The following is a 19025-nucleotide window of genomic DNA, read 5'->3' as shown; positions in this document are numbered from 1 at the left end:
CATCAGAATGCCTGGATCCAAGTCCCGGCTCTGCTCCACCCTAGCTTCCTGCTAACATGTACCCTGGAAGGCAGTGGGTGATGCCCCAAGGACTTGAGTTCTTGCTCCTCACATGGAAAACCAAACTAGTTTCTGAGCTCCTGGCTTTGGCCTGGCCCAGCCCTGCATGTCGCAGACATTTGGGGAGTAAACTACCTAATGAAAACATGTGGTCGGCACCGTGGCTCAATAGGCTAATCTTCCGCCTTGCGGCGCTGGCACACTGGGTTCTAGTCCCGGTCGGGGCGCCGGATTCTGTCCCGGTTGCCCCTCTTCCAGGCCAGCTCTCTGGTATGGCCCGGGAGTGCAGTGGAGGATGGCCCAAGTCCTTGGGCCCTGCACCCGCATGGGAGACCAGGAAAAGCACCTGGCTTCTGGCTTTGGATCAGCGCGATGCGCCGGCCACGGCGGCCATTGGAGGGTGAACCAATGGCAAAAGGAAGACCTTTCTCTCTGTCTCTGTCTCTCACTGTCCACTCTGCCTGTCAAAAAGAAAAAAAAAAGAAAAGATGTGTTTGTGTGTGTTTCTCTCTCTTCCTTCCACAGAAACTTTCGAAATGATAAATTTGAAAAAAATATAATGAAAATAGACTGACAGTTTCTTAAAAACACACACCTACCATAAGTTGCAGTCTTTCCATTTCTGGGTATTTAGGGAAGCACCACCTGACACATCCCAGGGCACTCCCTGGCAGGAAACAGGGATCAGAAATGGAGCCAGGCACTCCAGAAGGGGATGTGCTTGTCCCAAGCAGCATCTTCATGGCTGGGCTAAACACCTGCCTGCTCAAATTACTTTCACTCACCCATCAGTGAGCGAGTGTTCCTTTTTCTCCACATCTTTTCCAACAATTACTGCAGTCAGTCATTTTTCTGGGACCAGAGTAGTTTCTAATAGTGAACACTTCCAACAGGGATGGAGAAGAGTACTCCAGAGGTTGGGGGAAGTCCTCCTGTGCACTCCCAACCCACAATGAGACTTGTGAACTGGAAGGAGACACCCCTGAGTCAAACGACAGATCCATGGTGCCCAATGCTCACCCTGTTGACTTTATTTTGGATACACCACACCCACTTCCATGCCTATGCCTCCTGGGGCCACCTCTCCCTCCTTCCTTTATTCTCATATTCAAGACCAACAATTGGCCACCAGGCTCCTACCCAAATGTCCTGGCCACATACCTCAAGAACTCCTTTGCTGGCACCTTGGCTCACCTGTTTGACCCACCCAAGGAACCCCTTTACAGGTAACTTAATTCTCTGTCTCTATTCATAGGATCTTACCCAGCCATATGGCCTGCTGCCTCTGCCAATTTAAACATACTATCGAGGTTGTCTGCAACACCGTCAAGCTTCACTGTGACAATGAATGCCTGCCAAATACGACACATTGCCGTGAGTCGGAACTTCCTGAGGATCTTTTTTTTAATATTTATTTGTTTTAAATTTCTTATTTTAAAATTTTAGGGTCAAGTTTAAAGTAACAATGTAATTAATTGCTGAATTTTTATTCATTCATTCAGATTTAAACTCCCTAAATTGCTACACTGCTCCCTTGCTGAAAGTCAGGTTCGCAATCACCGCTATGTAATTTAATAACATAGTTACCGCTATGTAATTTACATATGCACAAAGGATCATGGAAAAGAGGTGGAAGGGGAAGGAAGCAATGTTGGGAACCACACACGTGGTGTTCTGTGCTCTTGGGTGCTTTGCTTTTCAATGATAACTCATTTGCACACAGTCTATAAACTGGTTTTCTATGTGTTGGGCCTCAAGGGCCCTCTGTCTTATAGAACAGGTCTACACTGCTCACCGCGGTTGTTTGTTTTTGCACTTGTATAAAAGAGTACAAGTGATGCTGTTTTATTTGGAGCCGGGGAGTTTCTGGTTCCATAACCAGAAATGGCTGCCTGGCTGCTCTGATGGAGTCGGAAGGCTCCTCCATGCACTTGTAGACTGTCCAACTCTGAACCTGCTCTGAGTCTCACGCTTTTCTATCCACAGAACACTCGGGTAATTTTAAGTATCCTTCTGTAGATGAGGGTTATTACCACTGATGTCGTGACTTCCAAAATGTGACCGCTTTCTTCCTTAGACAGCTTGAATTCGGATCTCAGTCAGGGATCTGAGGCATTAGCACAGTGATAACTGTATACCCATCTACACAGTGTTGCTCACCTTCCAGACCAGTTTCCTACCAATTATATTATTCCCTTCGTCTCAAGAGGTGAGAAGGACAAGCATTGTTAATCTCCCTTTACAAGGGTGGGAAAGAACACACTGAGGTGAGGAGCAAGGCCCCTTGGCTTGACCACCTCTGCCCTCACTCCCCTTACATGCCTATCTCTTGCCATGGACACCTGTGATGGTAGCAAGAACACAGGGCCACAGGGAGGGAGGGAGGGAAGGAGGAAGCCTGTGCTCCCTCAGCATGAGGCAGGACTGTAGAATGATGTGGCTGAGAAGCAGGGGCAGAGCCACAGAAGGGGCAGCTGGGTGGGGCCATTTGTCCTCCAGCCTTATTCTAAGCCTGGAGTGGTTGGTCATTGGAAACCAATGAAATAATACTGATCATAGTTACTGCTTTTTAACACTGCGAACTCTTTGAATGCCACTCTCAAAAATATCTTTTTCTCCTTTGTTGTTGCCATTTCATAGGTTTGAGTTTGGTTTTACTTTTCTCTCTAAAGTCTCAATGGTACCCCAAATATTGGATTTGACTCCTAATTTAATTGATCAGAGTGTAGGGCTGTGGACTGACATAAAGCTGTCCCATCAGTCTTCTGTGCCAAAAAGCAGTCTCTTCTTTTTTTGACAGTTGAAGAAGCATCTATAGGGAACCCAAAGGGGGCATTCATGAAGATATTGCAAGCCCGGAAGAACAACACCAGCAAGCAGCTGACTATTGAGCCAGGGAACCCAGTATCAGAGAGAAACAGCGTGGACTTCCCAGGCCGCATGAGTGAACAGCGGGACCTCAACGATGAAAGTGATGTTATTAGTGCACTGAATTATATATTGCCTTATTTCTCAGAGGAAAATCTACAAAATGTAGAATCAACATTATTGCCATTCATTACACTGCTTTTTTCAAATGTGCAAGATAGAGATAAGTCCCTGAGCTACGTGAAAACCCACATAAGAAGGCCCTCTCATCCTTACAGAAATAAGTTGAGAAAGCTCTATTTTCTGGAGAATTTGTTACATGAAGTAATTCAAGAAAAAAATCGATAAGGTTAAGAAGGAAGAAAAGGCCATGCTTATGCAGCCTATCCTGTTAGGTCATCAATTTAACCCTCAAATCCTCCAAAAGAAATCAGAAACTGCCCCGTCACAGGAGAACAGCCTGGCAACCATGCCAAGTGTGGGGTACAGGCTGCAGAGAGTGAAAAAAGTCATCAAGGGGCCAAAGGGCTTATGGGAAAGGCACCTCCAGGAGATGAGGAAGAGCCTCGGGAGGAGACGGGGCACCTGGCCCTTTGCGGAGAGCATTGGGGGAAGAAGGCTTGGGAGAGCAGGCTCCAGGGAGCTGAAGGAGCTTCAAGTGGCTCAGAGGCCCAGGCAGGTGGCCGGAAACTCCTTGCACACGGAGCCCTTGCTCACAAAGGAACGTGAGGCTGCAGCCTCCTCTTTCCTGAAGAAACACATCCTGGGCAGGCCTTCTACCTCCCCTGCAAAATCTCTCTCTGAGATCAACAACAAAGGAGGACTTAACCTACACCATTTTTGTCTTAGAAGATGCCAATGCTAGAGCCAAAAATAAGGCGGCAGGGAAACCAATCTGGCATTCCAGACAGAATTACCGCTTTCATAAAACTTGCTCTCACCTGGTCCTCCGAACCCCCAAGGCCAAACTGAGTCGAAAGTTCAGAAGGAAAAATTCCCTCAACAGGCTGACGGCTGGGAAGAGGCCTCCGTTCCCTGCACTGCGGAGTCTCATAAACTCCCCCTCCGGAGAGGCTTTCTCATCCCCTGGAGGCCTGCATTCTCAGGGGAGTCCTCCTCTGAGAGAACCTTCTATAGAAGACACTAGGGAGGAAAACCATTCCGGAGGGCGTGTTTTCGAAGAAAATGTTTTGACAGAAAACACCACTGCACATGAAGAAACGCTCCCTGGCGACAAAATGCACACAGATCCTTCAGCTACAGATTCTGCTGGGACCGAGTTCGACCTAATGCCGACTGTGGACCAAACCAAGGAAACACAGTGGGAATACCCCAGCGAGGGCACTGAAGCCCCCACCACGCCCGCAGGCTTCACCTACCCCGTGATGCTGTCCCAGGGGCAACAGTTTGAAATTCAGCTGAATCAGCAGCTACAGTCCCTTATCCCCAACACGGACATGAAAAAGCTCATTTCTCACGTCATCCGCACTCTGAAAATGGACTGCTCTGAGGCCCAGGTGCAACTGCCCTGTGCCAAGCTCATCTCCAAAACAGGCATCCTGATGAAGCTCCTCAGTGAGCAGCAGGAAGAAAAGATAGCCAAGGAAGAATGGGATGCAGAGCAGTGGAGGACCGAGACCTATATCAATGAGAGTACAGAAGCCCCGAGTGGACAGAAAGAGCAGGAGTCGAGTAAGGTGAGGACAGGAGACCTGCACTTTCCCATCACTTAGGAGACCCCACGCGGGAAGACCAGGGGCTCCCAGTCCAGATCCCTTGGCTCTCTGAGCCCTGGTCTTCCCACTCCTTGAATGTCCCACCTGAATCGCCTGACTCGCTCACACCCATGGCAGACCCTGGCGGCTTTGATGACCTGGGGTCTTCTGCTCCCTCCCGGGTGCTGACCTCGCCTCAAGAGTCCACTGTGAGTTTGCTTCCTTTTTCTGGAACTGCCCCCAGAGCCAGAACAGCTTGCTGTTCCGTACCAGTATTTCGATAGGCTGACTCGACAACAGAGGCTACCAGAGGCCATTCCCGTGCTAGACGGGGATCAGGATCAGCCCCCGGCTCTGCCTCCTCGACTGGAACGAAATGCTCACCAGTCATTGGAAGCATTCGTTCTGCCTCTAGACAGTCAGAGTTCACAAGGAAACAAGTTGATTGTTTCACCCCTGACCCCCAAGAAAGATCTAGCTCGGCGTCGACGGCTTCCTAAGGTTGGTGTTGGAACTCCAGACAAAGCGGCCAAGCTTCAGGGTCAAAATCAAGTTTTGCCGGCTGACTATGGGGTCTATCCTGGTGGTTTTCCTACAGAATCCCAGGAGAACCCAGGAGAACCTGCACAGCCCTCTGAGCAGGCTGAACCATCTCAATTCCTGATGGAAGGCCAGACTCAAAATCCAGAGACTCAGGAGCCCATCCAGTCCTCCTCTGCACAGCAAGAAGAACAAGTTCCGCCTCCACAGCCCGTTGAACCAGATGAACTTTCTTCACCCCAGCAAGAGGGCCCAGGTGCAGACCTGCAGCAGCCCGAGGAAGAAGCATCTCCGTTGCAGCAGGAGGCCCCCGCTCAGAATCCATTTGCTACTGCAGAAGTAGCAGGTCAGGCATCAGTGTATCACGATCCTAACACTCCATCCTCACCTCAGATTGTAGCTCTCCAAGCAAACTTCCCCAGCGTCACACTGAAACCTGCAGACACGGAGCTGACAGAAGCCTCAGGGGCAGGTGAGGAAGTTCAGTCTACTCCAAGCACGGAGCAGGCTCCAGCTCAGCCTCTGGGGCATCCTGAGGGAGTGGGACTCCCCTCAGCCCAACAAGAGGCCCCAGTGCAGACTCCGGAATTCCCTGGGAGGGTGGAATCTTGGACTCAAGAGGGTCTAGCTCAGACCTCAGATCTCCCTGAGGAGACTGGACTTTTCTCTACCCAAAACGATGCCACAGCTCAGCCCTCAGAGTATGCTGAGGAAGTCAGCCCATCTGTAGGCCAGCAGGGGGCCCCAGCTCAGCCTCCAGGCCTGCCTGTGAACACTGAATATTCCTCCAGCAATCAGGAGCAGCCTGCTCAGCCTTCTGAGTCTCCAGAGATCGAACCTTCTAGAAGCCAACTGGAAGCCCCGGAGAAGCCTTCGGCACTCCCTGTGGAAGTCAAATCTCCAGTACAGCAAGATCCCCGAGCTCAAGCGCTAGAATCTCCTGAAGAGACTATCATAGCTCAGACTCCACAGATTCAGAAGGGGACGGACTGGTCTCCAGATCAGAATCAAGTTCACCATTATAACCTGCCCAATGTTACCATCAAGCCTGCAGATGTGGCGCTGACCATAACTCTGGAGCCCACCATGGAGCGGGACTCTTCTCCAGTGCAGCAGGAGGGCTCTGCTCAGACTCCGGGCCCTTCTGTGGAGACAGAACCCTATATTAGTGATCAGGAGCAGCCCACTCAGTATGTTGAGTCTTCTGTAGAGAACAAACCCTCTCCAGCCCAGCAGGAGACCCCATATCAAACTCTGGGCCCTTCCCTGGAGACAGAAGCTTCTCCAGCCCAGCAGGAACCCCCAGAGCCGACTCCGGTCCCTTCTGCAGAGACGGAACCTTCCCCATTCCAGCAGGCACCCAGAGCTCACACTGCACGCCCTTCCGTGGAGGCAGAACCTTCTCCCCGTGAACAGGAGCAGATAGCTCAGTATGCGGAGGCTCTGGTGGAGACTCAGCCTCCTCCAGGCCCTCCCGTGGAGACAGAGCCTTCTCTCAGAGAACAGCAGCAGATTGCTCAGTACGCGGAGGCCCTGGTGGAGACTCAAGCTCCTCCAGGCCAGCTGGAGGCCCTAGCTCTGACTCCAGTCCCTCCTATGGAGACCGAACCTTATATCAGTGAGCAGGAGCAACCAAGGCGGCCCTCTGAGTCTTCTGAGGAGGTTGAATCTTCTGGAAAGAAGACAGAAGTCCCAGCCCAGCCTCCAAGTCATCACACAGTGACCATTTTACCTCCCGGTCACCATCAAGTTCAGCAGTACGACTTGCCCAATGTGACTACTAAACCTCCAGACCTGCAGCTGACCCTAACACCAAAACCTGCAGCAGAAGTGGAAACATTTCCAGTCAGCCACGAGGTCACAACAACTCAGGCCTCAGTCCCAGCTCTGCCTCCAACGCCTCTTGAAGAGGTTGAACCACTGCCAATTCAATCTCCAGAAGTTATGCAGGATGAGAAACCCTCTATGACCCAGCAGGAGGAAACAGCTGAAATTTTACAGGCCCCCGAAGAGGCTGCACCTTCTCCAATCCATCAGGAAGCCCAAGCTCACGCCTCAGTGTTCCCTACGGAGCATGAGCCTTTGAAAGACCAGGAGGCAGACACAGCTCAGCAGCCAAAGCCCCCAGAAGAGGATGAGCACTCCCCACTTCCAGGGGTCCCAGCTCAGCCTGAACAACTGAAGGAACCTTCACCAAGCCAGCAGGGGATTTCCGTTCCACCTCTAGAGCGCCCCGTGAGTGCTTACCAATTACCACTCCAACAGGGAAACACAAACCAGCCTTCAGATATCTTCCCAGAGATGAGTGATGCTATCCCAATGAATATGACATTTTCACCTCATATTCCAGAAGAAATACTCAGAACTCAGCATTTAAGGATGTCTAAAACCAAACCAAAACATGTGGATATTGACCTTACCAGAACCCTAAAGCCCACTCCAGAAGTTTATCCTTACTGGAGTCAGCAGGAAGGACCTGCCCAGCCTACAGTTCCCACCAAGCAAGTTGAATTTTCTCCAACCCAGCTTGGGCCTCCTCTTGCCAAGCCTCCAGCACTGCCTGAAAAGATGGAACTTTCTCCAGCTGAGCCTCTAGAGCCCCTCAAGAATGCAGAACAAGCTCCAGTGCAAAATGTAGCCCCAGCCAAGCCACAAGACTTCCCTGACACTCAATCATCTGTAACCCAGCAGGAGCTTCAAACTCAGCAACCAAACCTGACCAAAGTCACAGGTCAACCTTTGGATGCGGAACTCACCATAACTACACAACCTGGAATGGAAGGCGGACTTTCTCCAATCATGCAGGAGGCCCCAGTTCAGCTTCCAGGGCCATCTAAGGAAGGTATAGCTCAACCCCCAGGATATCAGGGGGTGACAGTTCCAACACCAGCTCAGGATCAAGCTCCGTTTCCAAAATCACCCCGCATCACATTTCAACCTTTTGATCTGGCACTTACAATAACTCCACAGCCCATTACAGAGGCTGAACTTGCCACAAATGTGCAGGAGACTCCACCTAAAGAATCTGTAGCTCAGCCACCAGTGCATCATGAGGGTCAAAATCAACCTCCACTATCACCCAGTGTCACAAATCAACCTTTAGACCTGGCACTTACCATTACTACAGAACCTACTACAGAGGCTGAGCATCCTGCAGACCTGAGCAAGACTACAGCTCCATCTCCAAACCTGACTCCAGTCACAACTCAACATCTGGACCTGGGACTTACCATAACTCCAGAAACCAGCAGTATGGTGACTGAACCCTCTACAGACATGCAGGAGACCTCCAGTCAACCTCCCATGGAGGGTGTAACCCAATCTCCAATACATCAAGAGGTGACAGTTCCAACACTGGGTCATAATCAAGCTCAATATCCAACATTGCCTCACATCACAGTTCAGCCTTTGGACACAGTGCTTACCATAAATGCAAAGCGTACCAGGAAGGCTGAACATTCTACAGCCCTGAAGAAGACTAAAGTACCTCCCGTGCTCCATGAGGAGGTACTTTCACAACCAGACCAGGTTCAGGCTCAGCATCCAACCCTGACAGAAGTCACAGTTCAACCTTTTGATGTAGAACTTACCCTAACTCCAGAATCTGTTGTGGAGGGTGAACCACTCCCAACCATGCAGGAGACTTCAGGGCAGCCTCCAGGGCCACATAATGAAGTGGTCTGTCAGCCTCCAGTTTATTATGAGATGGTAGTTCCAAAACCAAGTCAAGATCAAACTCCGCATCCAATGTCACCCAGTGCCACAGCTGAACCTTCGAAGTTAGAGTCAACCATAACTCAGGTACCCACTACACAGGATGAACATTCTACAGCCTTCAAGTCTATATCTCCTCCTCCTTATCCAATGTACCCTGAGGTGACATTTTCACCTCCAGTCCAGATTCAGACTCAGTATACAAACCTGCCTCAAGTCACAGTCAAGCCTCTGGACCTGGAAATTACCCAAACTCCACAACGTACTACAGAGGCTACACCTTCTACTACCATGCAAATGACCCTAACTCAGTCTACAGAGCCACTAAAGGAGCTCGTAACTCAGTCCCCAGGGGACAATGAGATGACAGTTCCAACAGCAGGTCAGCATCAAGCTCAGCACCCAACATCACCCAGTGTCATAGCTCAGCCTTCCAAGATGGAGCTTACCAGAACTCTGGTACCCACTGCAAAAGCTGGCCATTCTCCATCCCTGAAGAAGACTACAGATCTGCATCCAGGCCAGGTTCAGACTCAGCACTCAACCCTAACTGAAGTCACAGATCAACCCCTGAATGCGGCTGCCACCATAAATGTCTGTGAGCTCTGCACCTGCAAAGATGAGACACTTTCGTGCACTGGCCTCAGCCCAGTGCAGAAGCTTCACAGAGTTCCTGTACCAGAGCCCAACAGCTACAACGGCACCTTCAGCATATTGTAAGAATCTCCCTTCCTCATGGTTCCCTACAGCCTGCCTGTCTCAGCAGCTTTTCCTCAAGAGCCTCCTGAGCCCTCCTCAAGTCCCCACCTTATGTTGACTGTGTGTGTGTGTGTGTGTTTTGGCAGGCAGTTAGACAGAGAAAGAGAGAAAGGTCTTCCTTTTGCCATTGGTTCACCTCCCAAGTGGCCACTTTGCTTGTGAGCTTTCCTGATCCTCCTTCTCTTCTTCTCTCTGTCCCTTCTACGGTCTCATGTGATTGCCCTTACTCCTTTTCCTGATTCTTTATTTATTGACATTTGCCATATTATTACCTCATTGCTTTACTCCCACTCTTCAACACAGCCCTCATCCCAACATATTAGAGATGATACAACAGGTTTAAGGATAGATTCTGGAGCCAGGTTGCCTGGCTTTGAACACAGGTCTCCCAGTGATTAGCTTTGTGACTTTCGACAAGTTATTTAGCTTGGATTCCATCTCTTCATCTATAAAACTGGATTATGGCCGTGATCAGTTCACTAGACCGTTGTGTATTTAGATGAGTGGATGCATACAATACATCACTTCCAAGCATATGTGAATGTAAACTCGTAATAAATACCATTATTGCTGAGCCCCTCAGTTGTAGCCTGACCTTACCTTTGTTCCTCTATACATAGTAGCCATTTTGTGCCATTCCAGGGTGTCATAGGAACCACAGATAGAGCACAGTTATTCTAAAACTTTACCTGAGGTTTACAACATGGCCATTATTTGTAAAATCAAGAAAAAAAAAGGGGGGGGGGAGTCTGTTTTAGGCAAAGATTTGTCTGATGGAATGATCAAGATTTAGACTGTCTGGCTACAAGAGATGGACTTAGGAAGCAATGAAAGATATGCAAACAAACTTGAATATTGGCTGAGGGGTTTCAAAGTTCATAATGAGATATGGAGTGTCATTAAAAGCTTGTGAGTAAGAGAAAGATGATTTAAAATGGGGGGTATTTTAATCTACTATTTTCTTTTTAAAGGTTTTTATTTATTTACTCGAGAAGCAGTGCAACAGAGAAAGAGGTCTCATTCGCTTATTCATTCTCTAAATGCATGCAATGGCAGAGAGTGGGGAGGCCAGTGCCGGGAGCACAGAACTCAAACCATGCATGTGTATACAAAGGCTGTTGATTTTTGTGCATTGATTTTATATCCTGCTACTTTGCCAAACTCTTCTATGAGTTCCAATAGTCTCTTAGTAGAGTTCTTTAGATCCCCTAAATAAAGAATCATATCATCTGCAAAGAGGGATAGTTTGAGTTCTTCCTTCCCAATTTGTGTCCCTTTAATTTCTTTTTCTTGTCTAATAGCTCTGGCTAAAACTTCCAGAACTATGTTGAATAGCAGTGGTGAGAGTGGGCATCCCTGTCTGGTACCAGATCTCAGTGGAAATGCTTCCAACTTTTCCCCATTCAATAGGATGTTGGCTGTGGGCTTTTCATAAATTGCTTTGATTGTATTGAGGAATGTTCCTTCCATACCCAGTTTGTTTAGAGTTTTCATCATGAAAGGGTGTTGAATTTTATCAAATGCCTTCTCGGCATCTATTGAGCTAATCATATGGTTTTTCTTCTGCAGTCTGTTAATGTGGTGTATCACATTGATTGTTTTGCACACATTGAACCATCCCTGCATACCAGGGATAAATCCCACTTGGTCTGGGTGGATGATCTTTCTGATGTGTTGGTGCATTCTATTGGCCAGAATTTTATTGAGGGTTTTTGCATCTATGTTCATCAGGGATATTGGTCTGTAATTCTCTTTCAATGCTGCATCTTTTTCTGGCTTAGGGATTAAGGTGATGCTGGCTTCATAGAAAGAATTTGGGAGGATTCCCTCTTTTTTGATTGTTCTGAATAGTTTGAAAAGATTTGGAGTTAGTTCTTCTTTAAATGTCTGGTAGAATTCAGCAGTGAATCCATCTGGTCCTGGGCTTTTCTTTGCTGGGAGGGCCTTTATTACTGTTTCAATTTCTGTCCCAGTTGTGGGTCTGTTTAGGTTTTCGATGTCTTCCCGGTTCAATTTAGGTAGGTTGCATGTGTCCAGGAATCTATCCATTTCTGATAGGTTTCCCTGTTTGCTGGCATACAATTCCTTGTAGTAATTTCTGATGATTCTTTTTATTTCTGTGGTGTCTGTTGTTACGTTTCCTTTTTCATCTCTGACTTTATTGATTTGGGTCCTTTTTTAGTTAGTTGGGCCAATGGGGTGTCAATTTTGTTTATTTTTTCAAAAACCAGCTCCTCGGTTGGCTGATTTTTTTGTCATTTTTTTTTTTTTACTCAATCGTATTGACTTCTTCTCTGATTTTAATTATTTCTCTTCTCCTACTAGATTTGGGTCTGGTTTACTACAGTTTTTCTAGATCCTTGAGGTGAATTGAAAGCTCATTTATTTGGTGCCTTCCATTTTCTTGATATAGGCACCTATTGCTATAAACTTTCCTCTTAACACTGCTTTTGCTGTATCCCATAAGTTTTGGTATGTTGTACTGTTTTCCTCATTTACTTCCAGGAAGTTTTTGATTTCTTCTATGACCCAGTGTTCATTCAGGAGCATGTTGTTCAATCCCCTTGTGTTTGCATATGCTCTAGGGATTCCTGAGTTGCTAATTTCCAACTTAGTTCCCTTATAGTCTGAGAAGCTACATCGTATGATTCTAATTCTTTTGAATTTGCTGAGACTTCCTTTAAGGCCTACTATGTGGTTGATCCTAGAGGAGGTTCCATGCACTGCTGAGAAGAATGTAAATTCTTTAAGTGTAGCATGAAAAGTTCGGTAAATATCTATTAGATCCATTTGGGCTATAGTGTTGTTTAAATCTACTGTCTCCTTGTTGATCTTCTGTCTGGTTGATCTGTCTATTTCTGAGAGTAGAGTATTGAAGTCCCCCAGTACTATTGTATTGGAGTCTAAGTCTCCCTTTAAGTCCCTTAACAAACCTTTTAAATAAACCGGTGCCTGCAATTAGGTGCATATACATTGATAATAGTTACATCTTCCTGTTGAATTGATCCCTTAATCATTATATAGTGCCCCTCTTTGTCTCTCTTAACAGTTTTTGTGTTGAAGTTTATGTTGTCCGATATTAAGATGGCTACGGCTGCTCTTTTTTCATTTCTGTTGGCATGGTATATCTATTTCCAGCCTTTCACTTTCGGTCTGTGTGCATCTTTGTTGGAAAGATGTGTTTCTTGTAAGCAGCAAATAGATGGGTTTTGTTCCTTAACCCAATCAGCCAATCTGTGTCTTTTAACTGGACAGTTGAGGCCATTAACGTTCAATGTGACTATTGATAAGTAGTAACTTTGCCCTGCCATTTCCCAAAGATATTTTCTAATATATGCTTTGAACTTCCTGTGATCTTTTGCTGTGAGGTTTCCTTCCTTTACCTTCTTACATATTGATGACCGTGTTTCCGTGTTTCTGTGTGTAACACATCTTTAAGCACCTTTTGCAGGGCTGGACAAGTGGCAACAAATTCTTTCAATTTCTGTTTGCTATGAAAGGTCTTTATTTTACCTTCATTCACAAATGAGAGCTTTGTAGGATATAGTATTCTGGGCTGGCAGTTTTTCTCTCTTAGTACCTGGGCTATGTCTTGCCATTCCCTTCTAGCCTGTAGGGTTTCTGATGAGAAGTCTGCTGTAAGTCTGATTGGAGATCCTCTGAGAGTAATCTGACGTTTCTCTCTTGCACATTTTAGAATCTTTTCTTTATGTTTCACTGTGGTGAGTTTGATTACAACGTGTCGTGGTGAGGATCTCTTTTGGTCATGGTTACTGGGGGTTCTATGAGCTTCCTGTACTAGGATGTCTCTGTCCTTCTCCAAGCCCAGGAAGTCCTCTGCTAGTATCTCACTAAAAAGGCCTTCTAATCCTTTCTCCCTCTCCATTCCTTCAGGAATTCCTAGAACCCAAATGTTGGGATTTTTTTTTTTTACTAGTATCCTGTAGATTCCTAACAATATTTTTTAGATTTCTGATTTCCTCTTCTTTTCTTTGGTTTGACTGTATGCTTTCCTGTGTTCTGTCTTCTAAGCCCTGAGGTTGCTATTAGGCATGTCCAAAATGGCATCTGTTCACTGTCTTGCTCGCCTTTGAGAGGTGAGCGGAGAGAGTGAAACTCCTGTCCGTACTGGTCCCTTTTATTATTTTCCTCTCTCCTGTAGTTAGCCTGGTGAACTTTCGCCTACGGGGCTTCAAGCCTCGTTCCCTCTAGGCTCCTTCTACTTTCCTGCCGGTTGTCTCAAGCTATTGAGGTTCGGTTCACTTCACGATCCAGCACTGGTGGGTAGATTCTGCTGCTGGTGTCCCGAGCTGTGGACTCCCACGCCCTCCACCATGAATCACTAGTTCTGGAAGAGTTTCCTCTGCTGTTTCTTCCACAACTCTTCCTTGAACCTGCAGTATCTCCACTTTTATTAAACTGTCTCTTCCCGGACTATCAGTGTGCTCCCTTCCTATTCATCAAATGTAAATTTTATTATCCCCACTGACTATATAGGTAATAGCTAATCAAGGCAATGTTTTCCTTTTCCTAGAGATTTATCCTGCAACAAAATGGAGTCTATCGAAAGACGTGCATTTGAGTCACTCCCTTTTTTGCAGTCTATGTAAGTTGCAATTTCATCATATTTGGAATTTGAGTAAATCTTCCCTGTAAACCACCTTGCTGTTCACCTTGAAATAGGGTGAAGCTTCTACTTTACATTTGTAGTAGAAGGTTACTAAAATTCTGTAACAGGTCCTTTTCATCTCTAGCACAGATGCTATCAGATACAAAGGTCAGAGTGAATCCCACAGAGCAGGGCTTCTCAACCAACTCAATTTTGTATTCAGGTAACATTTTGCAGCCCTGCACATGCTGCTGGCACCTAGTGGGCCAAGGCCAGCCTGCTGTTAAGCCACCTACTATATACAGGACAAACCTCCACAAGAAAGGCATTATCGAGCCCAAAATGTCAATAGCATTCAAGTTGTGAAACTCTGTTCCAGAGAAGTAAAGATCACGCAGTACAAGTATGTCATGTAATATGAAAATGATATGATGAAATTTAATGTAAAAGTGCAAGTATAATTTAGAAGCCAAATCTTCCAGTACAAGTAAATTCTTTAGTGTGTAGATAAAATGTGGAAGTGTTGTTTCATCTATAAAAATTAGAATCCCTCCTGAAAGAGGAGTATTCTTCAAATATATCCTTTTTTCTTCTTCATTCTCTTTGACTTCTGTCTTTTTTTGTAGAAATCTTGGTTGCAATTTACTGACAGAACTGAGCTTTGGGACATTTCAGGCGTGGCATGGAATGCAGTTTTTGCACAATGTGTAAGTGAAATAGATGATGAATACATATTTAAAAACCATTTGTGTATAAAAATGGTATATAGTTATGCTTATCTGGGTATTAAGTCCTGTATATAAACTCTGCAAAGAAGGTCTTCATTTCAATTTTTTTTTTTCAAAAATCTAACACAAAGTACTCTGGGAGAAAAAGGTTCTGGTGCTTTCTCAGGGTTACCTGCTTTTAAATCATAATGCAAAAATAATTCCTGGGACCCAGCCAAAGGGCATGTCTCTCCCCATCACCCAGATCATGAGCTTTTTCCAAAATGTATTTAACTCTCAATTTATAAATTATCTGTGGATACTAAGAACCTTTATACTTTAGTATAAAAAAAATAAGAAAATACACTGCTCTAACATAATCCCACATGTTCTGTCCTGACTAAACTGCAACAGAAAGTGAGTTTTATTCCCTTTCAGCTCAATAATTCTGTGATGTTCAATGGCCAGAGGGAATTTTAGATTCAAGATAAAGATTCTCCACTCAACCTGACGTTGAAAGACTATCCACCTGTTCTGTAGTTCAGAATCCCAGTCATAACCATTCTGGTTATGAGGGAAGGTTTTAGGATGTGTGGAGGATGGACCAACAGTGCCTGCAGATCTTGGGGAAGAACACTGAAAGTCTGTTTTTCCTACACCCATACACTGGGGAGCTGGTTCCTGAGGCTCCTACACCAAGTGGTTTTGGTAGAATCAGTAAAAATGGCCTCAACATATATCATTCCATTAGATTCCCTCCTAAGGGGCCTCTTAAGTTTTCTGTAGACAACACAGGGAGAAAATCTGTGGAATCACAGCATATGAAAAGTAATGAATTCATTTAAGAACATTCACTGAGTGCCAGGCCCACCGAGTGCCAGGTGCTATATTAAGTGCTGGGGGTACAAATTGGAACAGGACAGAAGCTTTGTCTCCAGAGACTTTCATGCCAGCAGGGGGAAGTTGGGAAAATGAGTGACAGCCATGCTAGCATCTGTGCAGCAAGGCCAGAGAGATGAGCTGGAAAAGTAGGAGCAGAGCTAGGGATGGCGCACAGTACACAAGGCACCAGTTCATTTATCTCAAGATTCTGTGTCCATCTTAAGCCAAAGAAAAAAAAAGCATTTGCTTCATGGTGATGCAAAAACCAGAGCTAGCTGGTATTGGAAACTAATTCTCTTATCATGTGATCTGAACATATCTAACTCGTGGTTACTTCAAAAATTGGCACAATGGCTGTAATACACCAAGTGTGTGTTGGGAGCTGGTCTCCTTTATTTGGGGACATATTCTTTTATTAGACAAAGCTAATCTGCTTCAAGGAAACTTTCGCTATCCCCGTTGCCCCAGGAAGACACCAGTGATCTTATGACCAAAGATGAGGGTTTTTAAAGTGAAAACAATGCTGTTCACTGCATTACAGAGTCCAGAAAAGAGTGCCAGCTGAGCTGGATTCATCATGAACTGGAGCCTAAGCTTCAAGGCTTTACGCTTGCACGTGCCCCTTCCAAGGTCCTGGGAGGGGCTGGAGCAATTTTTATATTCATAATTCTGCATGTTTCATTATAAGGGATTCCCCAAATTAGGTTAAGCTCACGCTCAGCAAAATCTGCATTCACCGTTACTTTGCATGTACTACATGCAGCCCAGTAAACATTCTTCTGAATGAAGCCTCTGTGTAAACAGCAGTGTGGTAGGATCAGTCTATTGTGAATCTGAAATCCACCTCAAAGACATGCCAAGAGCTTACCAGTGACATAACTCTCTTCAAATAGTAATAATCATTAAATCTTTCAGCTGAAATCAGAAATAAATTACAGAAAATCAGCAGTAATTGATAATTCTAAACATTAAGTATACATTTTTTCTTCTGCTTCATGCATGTACATTAAATGTTTTCTTTAAAGAAATATTTAGTTGAAAATCAGAGTTACACAGAGAGAGGAGAGGCAGAGAGAGCAAGATCTTCCATCCAATGGTTCACTCCTCAATTGGCCGCTACAGCTGGAGCTGTGGTGATCCAAAGCCAGGAGCCAGGAGCTTCTTCCTGGTCTCCCAAGCAGGTGCAGGGGCCCAAGGACTTGGGCCACTGCTTTCCCAGGCCACAGCAGAGAACTGGATGGGAAGTGGAGCAGCTGGGACTAGAACCGGCACCCATATGGGATGCCAGTGCTTCATGCCAGGGCGTTAACCCACTGTGCCACAGCACCGGCCCCTTGTACATTAAGTCTTAACCCAATGGCTTATTTTTAAAAATTGTTTTAGTCACTTCATTGGTTCTCACAATAAAACTCAGGTCTGCCCTTTGGGGTGTTTTGTAAGGGTTCAAAGGTTTCCACATTGTCACTTCCAGCAACTTTTCTTCTCATAATCTTCTCATCTGCACCATATTCTCATCTGTGTAACAAGAGATCTTCTTTTCTCTTAAGGTACTTCTTCCTCTGCCCCATATGTTTCTAAGTATTCTCTTCATTGCCTTTACTTTTTCTTCTTTAAGATTTATTCATTTATTTGAAAGTCAGAGATGGGGCTGGCACTGTGGCACAGCAGGTTAATGCCCTGGCCTGAAGCGCTGGCATCCCATATGGGCGCCAGTTCGAGACCTGGCTGTTCCACTTCTGATCCAGCTCTCTGCTATGGCCTGGGAAGATGGCCCTAGTCCTTGGGACCCTGCACCTCTCTCTCTCTTTCTCTCTCCCTCTCCTCTCTCTGTGTAACTCTGACTTTCAAATAGAAAGAAAGAGAGAGAGAGGAGAGGAGAGGAGAGGAGAGGAGAGAAGGAAAGATAGTTACAGAGAGGTGGGGGAGGGGGTCATCTTCCATCCACTGGTTTACTCCCCAAATGGCCAATATGACCGGAGCTGAGCTAGCTGATCCAAGGCCAGGAGCCGGGAGCTTATTCCAGGTCTCCCACATGGGTGCAGGGGCCCAAAGACTTGGGTCATCTTCCACTGATTTTCCAGGCCATAGAGAGAGCTGAATTGGAAGTGGAGCAATGGGGACTCAAACTGACATCCCATGTGTGATGCCGGCACTGCAGGCAGTGGCTTTACTCGCTATGCCACAGCGCCAGCCCCTGCCATACACATCTTTAATTCCTCCTTTTATTAGGTCATTACGTTTTAGGCACTATACTAAGTACTTACACAAGCGAGATAACATGAAGAATGCACAGTAATGCTTGGCAAATGGTACATGATTACACACGTTGCTTCCATCTTCCCAACAACTCTTGCCATTTAGAAACGATGACCCCTATTGTGTAGGTGAGGGAGGTTAAACTGAGATACTAGCAGAGAACTTCCCAGGCTTGGAGAAGGACAGAGACATGCTAGTACAGGAAGCTCATAGAACCCCCAGTAACCATGACCAAAAGAGATCCTCATCACGACACGTTGTAATCAAACTCACCACAGTGAAACATAAAGAAAAGATTCTAAAATGTGCAAGAGAGAAACGTCAGATTACTCTCAGAGGATCTCTAATTAGTTCACACTGTTAATGTGTGATACAACTATTTAGGAACTTTACAAGAAATTTTCTGTGCAGTTCTTTGTTCCCTGGTGAACAAGAGCTGAAGGAGGGCAACTTGACCTTTTTGTGCATTGTACCTTTTTTAAAAGATTTATTTGTTTATTTGAAAGTCAGAGTTACACACAGAGAGAAGGAGAATCAGAGAGAGAGAGCGAGAGAGAGAGAGCGAGAGAGAGAGAGAGAGAGAGACCTTCCATCCGATGGTTCACTCCCCAGTTGGCTGCAATGGCAGGAGCTGTGCAGATCTGAAGCCAGGAGCCAGGAGCTTCTTCCGGGTCTCCCACGCAGGTGCAGGGGCCCAAGGACTTGGGCCATCTTCTACTGCTTTCTCAGGCCATAGCAGAGAGCTGGATGGGAAGTAGAGCAGCCGGGACTAGAACCGGCACCCATATGAGATGCCGGCACCACAGGCAGAGGATTAACCTAGTGAGCCACGGCGCCGGCCCCTAGAACAATATTTCTCACACTTTGACTCTGATTTGGCTTGTGCTGCCACATTTTACTCCCACAAGCGTTATC

At 46.1% G+C, this 19025-nt stretch overlaps 2 protein-coding genes across 2 annotated transcripts; both read left to right on the top strand.

Annotated features, from left to right (window-relative positions):
* Positions 1-807: 807 nt before the first annotated feature.
* Positions 808-5345, top strand: LOC138846324 (leucine-rich repeat-containing protein 37A3-like). The gene is given in 3 exon segments (XM_070061733.1): positions 808-1434; positions 2861-3744; positions 3746-5345. Coding segments are annotated over 2 exon segments (1362 nt in total). The 5' UTR covers positions 808-1434; positions 2861-3298; the 3' UTR covers positions 4662-5345.
* LOC138845939 (leucine-rich repeat-containing protein 37A3-like) lies at positions 5307-17725 on the top strand. Its single transcript, XM_070059988.1, has 4 exons — positions 5307-5529; positions 5803-9613; positions 14191-14262; positions 14892-17725. Exons 1-4 carry the CDS (start codon positions 5307-5309, stop codon positions 14974-14976), a joined length of 4191 nt encoding a protein of 1396 aa, XP_069916089.1. The 3' UTR covers positions 14977-17725.
* The last annotated feature ends 1300 nt before the right edge of the window (positions 17726-19025 follow it).

The sequence above is a fragment of the Oryctolagus cuniculus genome, chromosome 17 (genome assembly GCF_964237555.1).
Source record: "Oryctolagus cuniculus chromosome 17, mOryCun1.1, whole genome shotgun sequence".
Lineage (NCBI taxonomy): Eukaryota > Metazoa > Chordata > Mammalia > Lagomorpha > Leporidae > Oryctolagus > Oryctolagus cuniculus.
The sequence above is the reverse complement of the archived record's forward strand: the minus strand, read 5'-3'. Positions and strand labels throughout refer to the sequence as shown.

What these genes read in the sequence shown, in the direction of transcription:
- LOC138845939 (XM_070059988.1), top strand. Translation starts at nt 5,307, where the DNA reads ATGGAAGGCCAGACTCAAAATCCAGAGACTCAGGAGCCCATCCAGTCC. An exon ending in AACGGCACCTTCAGCATATT is followed by an intron (nt 9,614 to 14,190) that starts GTAAGAATCTCC and finishes TCCTTTTCCTAG; the next exon opens with AGATTTATCCTGCAACAAAA. An exon ending in CTCCCTTTTTTGCAGTCTAT is followed by an intron (nt 14,263 to 14,891) that starts GTAAGTTGCAAT and finishes CTTTTTTTGTAG; the next exon opens with AAATCTTGGTTGCAATTTAC.